Raw genomic sequence first — 14,426 nt, 5'->3', positions numbered from 1 at the left:
AAGGCCAGACTGACCGCAGCTGGGCAGCCGGCCACATGCACCAGTGGGCTCTCAGTGCCCGGAGAAATTCTAAGAGGGTTGTGGGTTTGTTGTCCTTTTGTGTTTGTTTCTTTATTTAAAGCTTATTTAAGTTTGTAAACCCTTTCTGAGTTAAAAGGGGGAAATGATATAGGGAGGTGAATTTTGGCCCAATATGGAGAGAGAAGCTTTAACCACTGGGATTATCCAAGGATGAAAGCATTTGCTTGAGGAGGGAGTGAACAGCCCTGAAGGTGTTCATCCAGGGGCTTCAGAACAAAGTGAAGAGTGTGTGTGTGTGTGTGTGTGTGTGTGTGTGTGTGCGCGCGCACGCGCATGCATGCGTGCAGGCACTTTAATGAATGCTGAGTGAACTTCTCTGCCTTTCTGAGACATAGAAGAAACTCCAGCCTGGGAGTCTGGAAGCCTGGTTGTCTTGCAAACTCAGCCACTAGTTCACTAGGTGACTAGGGGAAATAAGATTGGGACATTTCCTGTCTCAATCTTACTTTCCTCATCTATAAAATGGGTTGAACCTATTCTTAAGGCCCCTTCTGGCCACAGTGACCTATAGACATCATTTTGGTCTCCGCTCACTTTCCAAAGACCTTTCCCAGCCTGGAACTGGTCTCTGTGGGGGGCTGTCCAGGTCAGCCTTGCATTCGTGTGACAAGTGTAGAATCAACAGTGAGATCCCCTAGCCAAGGCTCCCACAGTATCACACGTGTCTTGTGTATACCGTTTATTGCTGATTGTGCGCACCAAATCTGTTACAAGCAGCATCCAGCAAAGACAGACCCCCAACCTTGCCCACCAGGGCTCACACTCTATAAAACCTTGGGGGCCTAGAAAGCTCTAAATGCATCACCAAGCACCTGGGACTATTTGCAATGATTCTTTAAGTGAGGCAAAATTGATCTACTTTTGAAGGTAGCACGAAGGCAACAGGTTTGTGAGAACAATCTCCCCTTAGGTCAAGGAGAGAGCTCACACTGGGAGGAGTTTGGCCTGGAGGAGTGTCTGCCCCATGCCTCTCTGAACCACAGCGAAGACCTGCTCCCCAAGACCACCACTGGCTCCCCAGCAGCCCCGATTCAGTTCTGACTGTGGGATCTGTAGGCTGAATTCGAGTGATTCATAGCTAAAGGCCGGGCTACCTCCAGTGTCTCTTTAGCAACTCTAGTTATCTAGTTATCTCTAGCTGTCTGCTCGCCACAAGCTTCCTGAGTTTGGAAATGATTCTCATCACTGCACTACACAGACATCTGTGACAATTGTATTGGTTCCCAGGAAGAGTTCTGAGAAGGGTGTTGTGCCTTTAAATTCTAACGAGGAGGAACAATATACACTCAGCCCAACAGTTCCCTTGAGAGAAGCCATTTTTTCTTTAACGGGTGGATGAGTTTAATTTTTTTCCTGTATTCACAAAGCATTGGATCCACACAGTACCAGGTGAGGTTCCAATGGCTAAGACTATGGTATGGGGAGCAACAGGACAGTGACTCCCATTTTCTTTGGTTTAACGATGAAAGCCCAGGACAGGCCATGAGGTCTTGTGCAAAGCTTAAAGAGAGAAGGTAAACCCACAGCCTATTGAATAATGTTGCGGAAGACAAGTGGTTTTAGACCCTCTCACATGGACTACTCATGCACAGGGGTGCTGTGAGGGTTAAAAAGAAAATGGCTGTTAAGTGCTTTGAAGGGTATCCATGCACAGTAAGCATTTTTGAAAAACAGTGGTTCTAATGGGCTTTTATTATCTTTCCTCCAACATTGACCCTCCACTCCAAATGGAGTACTGGCAAGGGGAACTAGAAGCCAATGAGCAAAGGGGGAAAGTGAACTCAACTTTTGGGGGACCAAGCAGCTCACTCCAGCCCCAAGAAGTGAGCAAATGCATCATCCTGTTGGAAAGGAAACTCCACCCACATTTTCTGGCAGCTCCCTGACCAGACACCGTGGTTCAGAAGGACCAAAACGCCTGCCAAGGAAGAGGAGGCCCAGTGGCTCCTTCCAGTCCACTCTGATGGGAGAAAGGAACAGGCAAGCTCAGAAGGTCAGGCGAAGGGTCCACCACCCCCACCCAGGGTGCTCCTGTGGGGAGTCATCTGAGGACAGCTGCCCTCAGGCCACGTGTGATATCCTGGGCCAGAGAGGAAGATATTCCAAAGTCATGGCCAATGCCATCAATACCCAGGGGTTCTGGGTTCGGCTTGGCAGGGCACATTGGATGAAGAGGACTTCTTCCTCACCTGTCTGCCATCTCTGGCCCACTTGTACCCTTGCACAAGGAGACATTGGAGCCTAGTTACAAGGAGCATCTTGAGGAATGCAGTGCCAAACCATGCTTCCTGTCTGGAGAAGAGCAAGCCAAGCTTCCCCTTTGGGCCCCAGGATCAATATGGCAGGCCACCATCAGTGGAATGATGCCCATGCCCCAAGTTCTGGACTCATGTCTTTTTGGACCATGGCAAGCCTTGATACATGTCCGCCAGGTGCTATAAATAATTTGAAAACATTTTGGAGACCCAGATTCACCTTGGGGATACTATGTCTTTTGCCTTAACAGGCCCCATCTCTCCCAGATTCCCTGTGACAGAGAGTGAAAAGTTACAAAATGCACAAGTTCTTACACACTCGTTTTGTTGGGACCTTTCAGCATCACGCTGTTAAGGCCCAAGGGGATTTCTTATTTGTCTCATGGGGCAGAGGGAACTAGTAAAGGCCCGTCAGGATTGATAGCAGATTTCCAAATCCCTGTAGTGTTGGATGCAGCTCTTTCCTGGGCAGACACAGATACGTGAATTTCTCCATTTCACTGTTTCTACTTCTAAACTGGTATACCAGTTGTCCAGAGAAAGACATGCATGTCTTGAGTGTACTTTCTTTACCAGTGTGAATATATATGTAGCAGGAAGGATGGTGAGGGCAGGTATTCATGTGACGGCAACTCTGGACCAAACAACTCAACTCTTGTAACCAGACCACAGGCGGGGAGAGGCTCCACAGAGGGCCCTGACCCAGGGTGACCTATCGGTGTACCCATGTTGCCTGCTGTGTATGAGAATGCTGAAGATCAGTGTCTAGCTGACTGTAATGTCGATGGAGAATTTTACCACGACCAGAGGGATTGCTGGGTTCCATTACACTTGGCTGTCCAATTAAAGGATCTCATCTCTGAGCTATTTCACTTTCCCAAACGGAGAGTGAAAATTAAAAACAGATATAGGCATATCATGCCCATAAAAGGCCCAGGCAGAGGAGCCTCCAATGAGCAACAGACAGCTTGTTGGCAGGGTAGGGTGTGTGGTTGCATGAGCCTCTCTAGTTGAGATGCCTCTGACCTGGCCAAGCCTGGTACTTCAAGGCCTGGGATTTAATACAATTTCCCATCCAGGCCAGAGTGTACCTACATCTTCTCCTCCAACCCTGGCAGCTGGGCCTTTGCAAGGGCTGGCTGCAGGGGGAGGGCAGTGAGGGGCTCATCCTGACCCGTGGGAAGCCAGTTCCCAGGTAAGTTCATGCCACCTCCATAGGCCCCAGTCTTCTCCAGTAAAAGCTCAGGATGGAGGATACTGGCGATGACTCGTTTCTTGATTTGGGTGCTGATTACACAGGTGTGTAAAGTTTGTGAAAATCCATCAAACTACACACTATCATGCTCCTGCTTTTCTGTATGTATATTACACTTCCATAAAAAGTTAAAAGAGAAAAATTCTGGGGGTGAACACAAGCACCCCCAGGCACCAAATTGCTTTCTCCATCCAGTACCAATAAGCTGATTTTCAAGTTTTTCTGGGGGGGCGGTGAGAAATTCTACATGATTTTATTCCTTAAAGGACTGAAATTTTCAAAGCAAAGTTTGCAGTTCAGAAATATCATTCTCTAAGCGGCTAAACTTGTCGCACCGGTGCCTTTCTTCCTTTTCCAGATAAAAATCACAAGAGATGCTGATGGTAGTCCGGCCTCCAGGACCTGAACAGCCTCATTTTTCCCTTCTCGCTTTCATAGCATCCTTGGCAGTTCTTAAGACATCAGCTAAATGGTTTGAAGCCTTCTTTGAGGAGAGAAGTCACCTTGCCTTCAGGAGTAGGAAGTGAAGGGAGACCTTTCATTGAGGGGACAGGGTAGAGCCATGTCACAAACAAGAGGAGCAAAGAAGGGGAATCAACTTACATAATACTTGGGAAAGGGGCTGTCCCAGTGGAGAACTATTGCCACAACGTGGCAGGTGTGTAATAATTGCATCTATAGAGGTTGGCAGGGGTGCAGACACAGGGAAGGTGGTTTTTGGAGGAGAGCTGATGAGGCTTTAGAGGAGGGGCTATCTTGAGAGAAGCCCAGGGATGTGAATTGGGAACACCGCAGGGTTTTTGCCACAGTGGGTTAGGTCTCCCTGTTGGTAAGAAGGCTCTGCAAGAACCTCTTCTATAGGAGAACCAGGCAGGTCAGGAAAAGGTGGGGGCACCTTTCTCTCGGGGACCAGAGAGAGGGGGAGCAGGGGATGGCTCTTTGGACCCAGGGGTGGAGGTGGAACGATGAAATCCTGGATCCTCTGGGGGTCCCACCGTTCCCCAGCCCTGTCTCCAGCCTGCCTCTCTTAACACTCATTGGGTGCCTTCATCTGCATCAGGACTGCCTGGCTCCTCTTCTTGCAGCAGCAACAGCAGATGCAGGCAGCCAGGGAGCAGGCCAGGGCAAGGATGCCAATCACAATGGCAGCAATGGCCAGCCTGCTCTGGGCCTGGGTCATGCCCCCCGTGTCATGGCTTTCGGTGGTCTCGATGGTGGTCAGACTGGTGTAGTCCTGCATGGTGCTGGTGAAGTCAGTGGTAGAGGAGATGTAGGTGGTGTCGGAGTAGCTGGGTGTCTGTGGGTGGGTGGGCACCTCGGGGACCACTGGACCCTGGACACTGGAGACAACATCGTTGACATCGATGATGATGAGGGACTGGCCTCGGACATTGGCTGGGCTGAAACACACCGGGGGGATGTTTGTCCCCAGCCTGGCCTTGTTGAGTAGGAGCCAATTGTGGAGTGGAAGGATGTCTGAGTCACACCTCCAGGGGTTGTCGTAGAGCCGCAGCTCACACAGCTTCCCCAGGTGATCGAAGATGCCCAAGGGCAGGTTCTCCAGCTGGTTGTTCTGCAGCTGGATGGTCATGAGTTCATTGGCGTTGGTGAAGATGTTGCCCGGGAGCTGTCTGAGGCGGTTGTTCTGCAGGGAGATGTTCTGCAGATTGGCCAGCATTCGGAAGACACTCCCGTCCAGCTCCTGCAGCACATTGGTGTGGAGGGACAGCTCCCGCATCTCCACCAGCCCATTGAAGGCATCCGGAGAGATGTGGCTGATCTGGTTGTGGCTGAGGACCAGGACCTGCAACTGGCGGAGGCTGCTGAAGACATTGTCCGGGAGGGAGGTGATGTGGTTGTCATAGAGCCAAAGCTCACGCAGGTTGTGCATGGGTCCAAAGATGCCCGGAGAGAGCTCCTTCAGGGAATTCCCGAAGAGCGTGAGCCGGTTGAGCTGGGGCAGCTGCATGAAGATGCCGGAGGGCAGCTGGGAGATGTGGTTGTTGGACAGATAGAGCTTCTGGAGGTTACGGTTGTTGTGGAAGAGGCCAGGAGACAGCATAGTAATCTGGTTCTGCTGCAGGGCCAGCTCCTGGAGGTTGCCAAGCCCGTCGAAACAGCCCACGGGGATTTCTGAAATCCTGTTCTCATACAGCCGGAGGACCTGGAGGTTGCTCAGGTGCTGGAAGACCCTGGGTGAGAGGTGGGTGAGGCTATTCTTGCCCAGATTGAGCTTGATGAGGCCCACCAGGTGGTCGAAGACGCCGTCGGGGATAAATTCCAGGTGGTTGCCATGCAGCTGCAGTTCCTTGAGGTTGCTGAAGTGGGTGAAGTGAGTCGGCTGGATCTGCACCAGCTGGTTGCTGGACAAGAGGAGCGACTCTAGGTTGTCCAGGCCCTGGAAGAGGCTGACGGGCAGAACCTGAAGCTTGTTGTTGGCGAGGCTGAGGTAGCGCAGAGAGCCCAGATTACGGAAGGCACTGGGCGCGATGCGGGACAGCTCATTCTTCTCAATCCGCAGGGCGATCAGGGCCGATATGTTGAGGAACGGGGATTCGTTGAGTTCGGTGATGTGCGTGTTGAGGATCTGCAGGCTCATGGCATTCCAGGGCAGCGGGGTGGGTACCACCATGATGCGCGCCCCCGTGCACTCCACCTGGGAGGCCCTGGAGCAGGTGCACTCTCTAGGGCAGCCATGGTAGGCCCAGCCCACAGCCCAGGCTTGGCAGCCCACCAGCAAAAGGAGAAAATGTTTCAGTGGCATGGCCTCTGCAAGGAGAGAAAGGGCACAAGTCAGGACTGCCTCACTGATGCTTCAGCTGTTTTTAAGCCGACGTCAACCTTGGGTGCCAAACACTGGCTTGCCTTTGAAACCCATCACCACGTACCCATCTCATGCTACCTGTGGTCTGGTCTGCAGCCTCTTCGTGTTCCCCCAGGCCTTCCTATTTCCATGCCTTTGCCCAAGCAATTCTCCCCACTTGGAGGACTCTTCATCCTCATCCAAATCTTCCCCACACTTCTAAGTCTAGCTCACAGGCAGTCACCCCTAGGAAGCTTTCCAGGATTCCACGAGTCAGCTTTAGTTGCCCTCCTGTGCAGGTGATTTTCCCAACTTCCATGATGGCCTAACGGAAGCAGGCCATAGCATTGCAGCCACACATGGCATTCACTGTGTCCCCGCCTGTCTCCTTCCCTAGTCAATAGGCTTTGCAAGAGCAGGGATGTTCGTGTCCCGTCCCTATGAGTTCCTTAAGTCAGGAGCAGTATCTTATCCATCTCTGTGTCTCTCAGAGCACCTGGACTTGCTAGTTGAACGTGGCTTCCTCAGGAGGAACAGATAGGAAACGACAGCAAATAAACAGGGCCTGAACCTGGGGGAAGATGCTGAGGCCACAGACATGAACACCTGCGGGGAGGGGCAGCAGCAGCCAGCAGAGCAGCACCACACTGCGATCTGTTGGAAAAGACTGCAGGGAAGCTCAACCTTCCATCTCCCTGGGCCCCGCCGCACACCGGCCAGCACTGCCCCATCACCGCCACCACCAACCTGCCCCTGTGTTAACCCTATCACAGGGGCTTCGTCTAGGTTTAATCCAAACCACCTTCCCAATAAAAGGAAACTATCCACACCACTTCCTGTCTCTCTGGAAGGGGCTGCTGTGGGTCGGCCGATGTCTGGGGTCTGCCTTCTGGGTGCCAGTCCCAGTTTCCAGAAGAAACATTGGGTGGCCTTGAGTAAGTCCCGGAAAACTTAGGATGTCCTTTGAGCTGAAAGTTGGTAGGCCCAGACGCTCCCGCAGACATGGTGCTGATCTGGGAATGGAGTCAAAGTCATGGAACGTTTGGTGTTTGAGATCAGGTCCATACAAATAGAAAGTGGAGATGGGGGGCAGGGGAACTGGGCCCTACATGAATATTTAAGGACCACACATTAGCTGTTTGACTTGAATGAAGCTTGAGGCCTCCAGGCTCAGCTTCCTCATCTGTTAGGTGAGAGTGATAACCTCTGCCCCGTCCTGAGGCCAACGTAAGGAGCAAATTGAAGAAAGGCTGTGAGGGTGTTCTGTGCAAACGTGTGAGCAAGTGCCAAGCTCCCCTACAACATGGCCCTTGTAGACTCTTGGAGGCAGGAAGGCCTCAAGGTGCTTTTAATCTTGGCATTCTTAGTCAAGGGACTATGGATTTCTGTGTATGTGTAGAACATCTGTAACTTCCATCCGAGATTCAAAGGGGTCTCTAACTCCCAAAGGGTTAAGAACTACTGATCATGCATGCCCATCATTTTGGGGGAATGCAGGAAGCAGGGAAACTGAGGCTCAGAGCTTAAAGCCAGCATCTCCAGATTCCTGGATGAGAACTGTGAGTGTTACTGCATGCCTGTCCTTTTAATGAGCAAAAGTCCTGAGTCAGAAGAAGGAATTTCAAATGATGGCCTATAAGGCATAAACTGGCTGGGTGGAGAAGGTATTTCTCTGGCCTTTCTTTGTTCCGCTGAACTCATGGAGTCCTGAGTCTGGCCCACAACTTAGAATAATCCAGGCTTCCCAACCTGGCCTCAACTCAATGCACCCCTCCCCTGCCCCCAACAAGCTTACTCTGAGGACAGAACCCAAGTTCCTCCCCCACCCACCCAGGCCTTGATTGTTGCCCTAGTTACAGCCCATCCAAGCCCTGACCTGCTGTACTTTCCATCAAAGACTCAAACAAGTATGTAGAACTGTGGAGAAATGAAAGAAAAATAACAACTTGACAATGGAGTCTAGATTCAAAGGAAGGGGGCCAGATTAAGCTATGGACACATCTAAAAGAATGAACTTGTATAGATAAATGTTGGTTCCAGAACTTGAGAGCAGAAAATGAACAGCTTAGAAAGGAGGCACTGAAAAAGTGACATAACATCCACCCTTAGATGTGAGTTCTTTTTATTGATGGTAGCAGAGAAAGAAGACTGCTCACAAAAGCTAATGTGATCTTAGACTGCATTAATAGAAGTATTAAGTATGGAACAAAGGAGGTGATGGTCTTGCTCTACACTGCCCTCATCAGTCCACATCTGTAATGCTGTTCTCAGTTTCACCCTGAACTTCAAGAAGGCCAAAGACAAACTGGTCTATTTTTTTTTTTTTTTCAAACTGGTCTATTGAAGGCCTTCTAGAGAAGGGTAAAAGCATGGTGAGGGGATGCAGAAACCAGAACATCTGAGCATCCACTGAAGGAACTGTGGATGAATAGCGGAAAGAAGAGAAGATGTGATGAGTCTGCAAGCACTTTCTTAGTGTACGTGAAGGGCTGCCCTGGGATACAGAAAACAGCCTTAGTGTGGCTCTCGAGGTCGAAACTAGTACACAGAAGCTATGCGGTCGTGCATTTTAGTTCTTCACTGAAGACAGCTTGTCCGAATCAGAATGGACAACCTCATAAGGCAGTAAGCTCCCCATCCCTGGAAGTGTTCAAGCAGAAACTAAGCAGAAACATGGTAAGGAAGCTGGAGAGAAGATTCTACACCTCGTAGAGTATTGGACTAGATGACAGCTGTCCATCACCAAGACTCTAGGATTCTAAGGCTGAGTCCCAGGGCAAGGATATGAGATCCATCAACCAGGCCAATTGTGCCTGTGCTCCCAGGGGGTCCACACAGACAGTTGTGGGTATTTGCCCATCCCCTTGATATATGTGTGAGAGAGATCTACCCCCTGGACTGACTTACAAAAGGTGAAGCATCACTCCTGGTGATGAACCATCTAGCACTTAATTTCTATGTATACTCCTATGCCCAGGATGCTTCAAAATGGTGTTGTAGCCCAAGTATTAGGGACTAAATTAAAGTGCCCATAACCTGGAAAGCCCAGGGCAGTCTCTGTCTAGTTTCCCCATCTATAAATGAAGGTGTGCGCCAAGGAACCCTCTGAAGACCCATCTCAGACCTCTGTGAGTTTGCACTCCCCAGCTGGGGAGGGGGCATCAAGCCAGCCCCAGGAAGGGTCCACGGCCAGGGGTGGTGCCTCATGGCTTGGGAAGAGGAGGAAAAAGATAACTCCCTTATGGGAACAACTCCCTTATGGGAACAGAGCCACTGTTGTTTAAAACGAACCACACTCAGCTTAACGAATATTGCAAGAATTTCCAGATTTTCCCTTTTATGAATCCTCGTGTCTGCAGAGCCCACTCCAGCAGCACATGCACTGCTTTCCTACTTTCCAGCACTTGTTACCACCACCACGGCTGGCACTGACTGCTGCAAAGGACCTCCAGGGAGCCTACCCCAAACCCAGCTGCAGAGCCCTCAGGGGAGGGAGGGGCCGCAGGAGCAGGCTGGACAACCAGCCGGGCCCTTGGATTTCCAGCAAGTGTGGCCGGCGTCCACGGAAGCCTGAGGCCCTCAGGAGCCCAGCACACAGTGGACTAATAGTCCACGCTGCCCTGTGCTGCTTGGCAGCCATGACAGTTAAAGACCCACAAAGCTGCCCTAATTACACCCTCCTCCTCCAGGCAGCCAAACGCGTCCTTAGTCACTGCAGCGACTTGGTCCAGCCCCTGTCTTGGGAGGGGGAGCAGCCTGGCGTCTGTCGCTGGCCCAGGGAATTCACTGAGCCCGCAGACGCACAGAAAGACAGACAGACAGCTCACCTGGGCACTCTGACGTGGTCCCTCCCCAGGAATGGAAGTGCTTGGACCAGGCACTCTGGCTCTGGTCTTTTTAGCAAAAACAGCCTCTATGACTCATGGGCAAACACATAATTAGCCTTGAAGCCCTGAGCTTTGTTGGTTGGTGGGTTGGGACTTTGGGGTTTAATACCATCATCACATTCCCGAAACTCGAGGTTGCCTGGGAGGAGACGCCTTCTTATTTCAATGCCATGGAGCAAAGCTTTTGGAAAGAACCTCGGAGACGGATGTGATACTCTGTCTTAACTCTAAGTTGGAGTGTGAGTTTAGGTAAATTCTCCAGACCTCAGTTTCCCCTACTGTAAAGACTCCCAGGGGCCTTTGGCAGCTCTGACATCTTACCGGAGACAGAAAGGAGATTTGGTCTGAAGCCCCGTCATTCCCACCATCCCCTATAGGTCACGTGGAACCACCATCAGTGCCACCTTCACATGGAGGCTTGAGGACATTGTATCCATCTTTTCAGGCCCACCTTGCTTCCAAAGTTTTCCAGGCAGGGCAATCCCACTTGTTAACTGGCGCATCTTCACATGGCCAAGAGCCATTTCATGGATCAGGGAGCTGAGAGGGGGGCCTTAGGGAGGCCCCCCTCCCAGCGCACCTGGGGATACTGAGGCCCAGACAGGAAATCTCCCTCCCTGGCCTGTGCCCTCCCCGCACAGAGATCTCCCAAAACATGGCCTCATCAGCATTGAGATGTTGCCCCGTCCACCGAGGGAGATGCCAGGCATGGGGCTGTGTTGTCTCCCCTGTACACAGCCGGCATCAGCGCCAATCAAGCCGCTCCTCTCTGCACGGTCGAGTGGGTCTGAAGCCACTGTCTGAATGAGAGGCTCACTGTATCTTGACCTCCCCGTCTTGCTTGAAGGGGGTAACCACTGTGTTCCCCAGATCAGTACATAAATGTCGCCTGGAAGTGCCTGGGAAACTCGCTTAATAGAACTGAACTCACGGCACTGCAGTGATGAGGATCACACGAGTTAATGCATGTGAAGCACTTAGGCATGTTCTGGGCCCAAAGCTGAGTAAAATCAGAATCTCTGGAGGCACCACCCACAGAGTTCCTGATCCCTAGGTCTGGGGACCCTGCACATTTAACAAACTCCCCAAGTGATTCTGATGCAGGAGTCCACAGCCCACACTCGGAATCACCACTTGAGGCCTAGACCAGCTGGGACTCCATGCTCCTGACCTATGTCATTTACTACCAAGACAGAGAGATTGAACCCTGGATTGGGGAGGCTGAAGGTCGGGCCATAGACAGGGTCCAGCCCCCTCTGTCCATATTTCCTTCAGTGGCCCTTTCTCCGTCCCTGTCAGAAATCTGGGGTCTGTGCTAAGTTGAACCCAGCAGTAGAGGCTGCTCCCAGAAGCAGCACTTAGAGCCCAGGGCATCAGAGATGCCAAGGCCTTTTGAGCCCATCTGGTCAAACCATCTGGTCATTTTGTAGATGGGAAAACTAACGGGCCCAGAGGGAGGAGGGGCCTTGCCTGGGCTCACACAGTCAGTGGAAGATTCCAGACACCCAGATCAGGGCTCTACCGAACCATAGAGCTTGGTGACCCCCCTGAACCTTATGAGGCTCTAGGACCTCATCAACCACGTGTCCAGCTGTGCCTGGATGCGGGGAAGAGGTGGCTTCTCTCCCCCCATTGGAAAATGATCTCAGGCTCATCTACAATCCACCCTCCAGCCGCCCAGCATGATTAGTCAAGGTCAAGTGCCTCTCCCAACTCCCAGGCTGCATGGTTTGAGGGATGTTCTTCCTCAAGGCTGTCCTGATGCTCGTGTTTGCTCAGTTTCACCTGAGTGGCTTGGAGGAGTGGATGGAAGAACAGAAGAGGTTGTTCAGCCAGAAGGGGGTGATCCCATCGTCTCAACACACAGCCCGGTTCAGGCCTCCACCCCAAACACATCCTGGAGCCCCAAGGGAAGAGCAGCCACACCCTCATCCTCCACCTGGCTCAATCACTGACCCCATCTCTCATGGCCCATCAAGGTCAAAGTTCAGTCCATTTGTTTAGAAAAGGAAATGAGTACGAGGAAATTAGTCCTTTCCAGCCCTGGGGTTAGGGGAGGTAGGGCTTCTGGCAGAGGCCAGAGCAGGGCTGTAATTAGCTTGGCAGAAGTGGCAGGACATACTGACAAACTTGCCAGCCGAGCAGGGAGACGCTTCCACTTGGGGCTTTTATTTGAAAAGCCATGGGCTACAGCCCCCTTCTCAGGGTAACACCTGGGGGGCCCAACTTAGATAAAATGGATCAGCCCCTCATCAAAGCATCTTGACAGAAGTTTCTAAATCCTGTGTCCCCAAAGCCCAGGGAGGCAGTGAAACCAGAAGCTGCAGGCAGTCTTTCGCGGTCAGGATTTAGGGAGGCAAACTGCCACGTGTAGTCACAGCCCTGGGAGTGTTTGCTGGCAGGACCGAGCTGGAACAGCTTCTCTCCCAGCTCTCCTTATTTCTCCACATCTGGTTCTATTTCCACTGGCAGCGCCCCACCCCCCCATTTACTGAGCAAGCCCAGGTAGTGTCCCCAGCCCTGGGAGAGCCTTCCGTGCCCTGACTTTCTGCAGGGTCTGTTCAGAACCCTTCCCCGCACCCCGACCTCTCTCACATGCTTGTCTCATCCCTGCAGAGCCCGCCCAGCTGACTCAAGACCACAGGCAAATAGGACTGTCTGGCCCTGAATATACCCCAGATGTTCAATCGATCCAGAGTATAAGAAGTGACAGTCATTAGAGAATTTCTAAATTACAGAGCCAGTGGCACCAACACTGGTTGATATGGTGATATAATCCTAAAGGAGAAGCCAGAGCGTGACAGACAGGCATCTAGCACCTTCAGTCTGAGTGCGTGTCATCCAAGAGAGAGTCGCAACCTGCCCTGAGGTCACACATTTGGCCCTGGAGGTAGACTGGCTCTCTCACACTTGGCACGGTGGGAAGCTCTAGAAAAGTTCTGGTTTTCCACAGGTGGTTCCTTGGCCCCGCTCTTGCCTCTACATTTGAGCAGAGAATCTGGTAAAGGTACAACAGTCACAATTTTCAATGCAAACGAGCCTCATCACAAATCCATCTCCAGCCCTGACTCTCCCTACCCAAAGCCATTAGTGGCCAAGGCAAGAGGAGAAAGCTGCCAGAATGAAGTCGCCTAAGCCACACACAAGCTTAGAATCTGGAACAACCCTGAGCCCACAGCTGAATTCCAAATTGGAAATCCAAACCAGGCGCCAGCACATCTGCTGAAGCCACTTTTGTAGCAACTGGAAGTCAGTCTATGAAAAGAGGACAGCTCTGTCACTTGGGATACCCGCATTGGTCCGCAACAGACCCAAATACAGGACAGGCCGCTGGTGGCCACCATAGTAAGTGCTGGGGAAGAGGACTTGGGTTCAAATAACCTGGATCTTAAAAAGAGAAACTCTTCTCCCAGTGGAGCTAGTATCCCGAAAGAGGTAAACTCGATGGGTAACTGGTGTGAGCATTCGAAAGTCAACTTTCAAAGTCAACTTTTTGCCGGTCTAAAACATCTTCTCAGCGTCCCAGGTCGACATCCAGGACGGGTCAGGACAAAAAGAGGAAGAGGCTGGTCAGGGATCCGCAGAGAGGGGCTGTGGCCCCAGGCACCTGGGTAGCGTGAGTTCGGCCACGTGCCCCTCCAGCGCAGGCTCCACCGGCCGCGTTCTGAAAGCATCCCTAGGCACCGCGCCAGCCCTGCCCCTTCTGGACGCTCTTCCCGGGGGGAGCGGGGTCAGCAAAAAAGGAGGGGGAGGCTAGCCGGGTCCTTCCAGGCCGGTGGGAGGGAGGGAGGAGGCAGGAGGCCAGCCCTCCTACTTACCAGCAAGTCAGCGCCCTCCCGGCAGCCGTCAACCAGAGGGAGCCAGAGAGGAGGACGTGGGACGGCTCACGGCTGCTGCATGAGTGCGGCTCGCCGGGCCCTCCCCGTATTTAAAGGATGCCCGGCGTGAGTCACCGCCAGGGGCAGTGTCGGCGCGGTGGCGGGGAGGGGCACGCGCGCCACTGCAGCGCCCCGACGTGTGAGGACAGAGGTGCGGCGTCACCCAAGGAGGCAAGCCTGTGCGCTCAGCGGAAGGGGTTTCCTGCTGCCAGTTTTTTGGATTTTTTTTTCTTTTTTAAGAACACATTTTCCTCTTGTCTCTTTTCC

The 14,426-nt window shown here is 52.1% G+C and overlaps 1 protein-coding gene across 1 annotated transcript; it reads right to left on the bottom strand.

Annotated features, from left to right (window-relative positions):
- Positions 1-747: 747 nt before the first annotated feature.
- LRRC15 (leucine rich repeat containing 15) lies at positions 748-14,178 on the bottom strand. Its single transcript, XM_082625817.1, has 2 exons — positions 14,100-14,178; positions 748-6,360 (listed from the first exon to the last, which is right to left on the bottom strand). The coding sequence occupies exon 2, from the start codon at positions 6,353-6,355 to the stop codon at positions 4,619-4,621; it is 1,737 nt and encodes a 578-aa protein (XP_082481943.1). The 5' UTR covers positions 6,356-6,360; positions 14,100-14,178; the 3' UTR covers positions 748-4,618.
- Between the last annotated feature and the right edge of the window lie 248 nt (positions 14,179-14,426).

Source organism: Mesoplodon mirus (genome assembly GCF_964341445.2).
Source record: "Mesoplodon mirus genome assembly, chromosome: 6".
Classification (NCBI taxonomy): Eukaryota; Metazoa; Chordata; class Mammalia; order Artiodactyla; family Ziphiidae; genus Mesoplodon; species Mesoplodon mirus.
Note: the sequence above shows the minus strand (reverse complement) of the source record. Positions and strands in the feature narration are given on the sequence as shown.

Bases quoted from the DNA above. Each gene is read 5' to 3' on its own strand.
- LRRC15 (XM_082625817.1), bottom strand. From the start codon at position 6,355: ATGCCACTGAAACATTTTCTCCTTTTGCTGGTGGGCTGCCAAGCCTGG.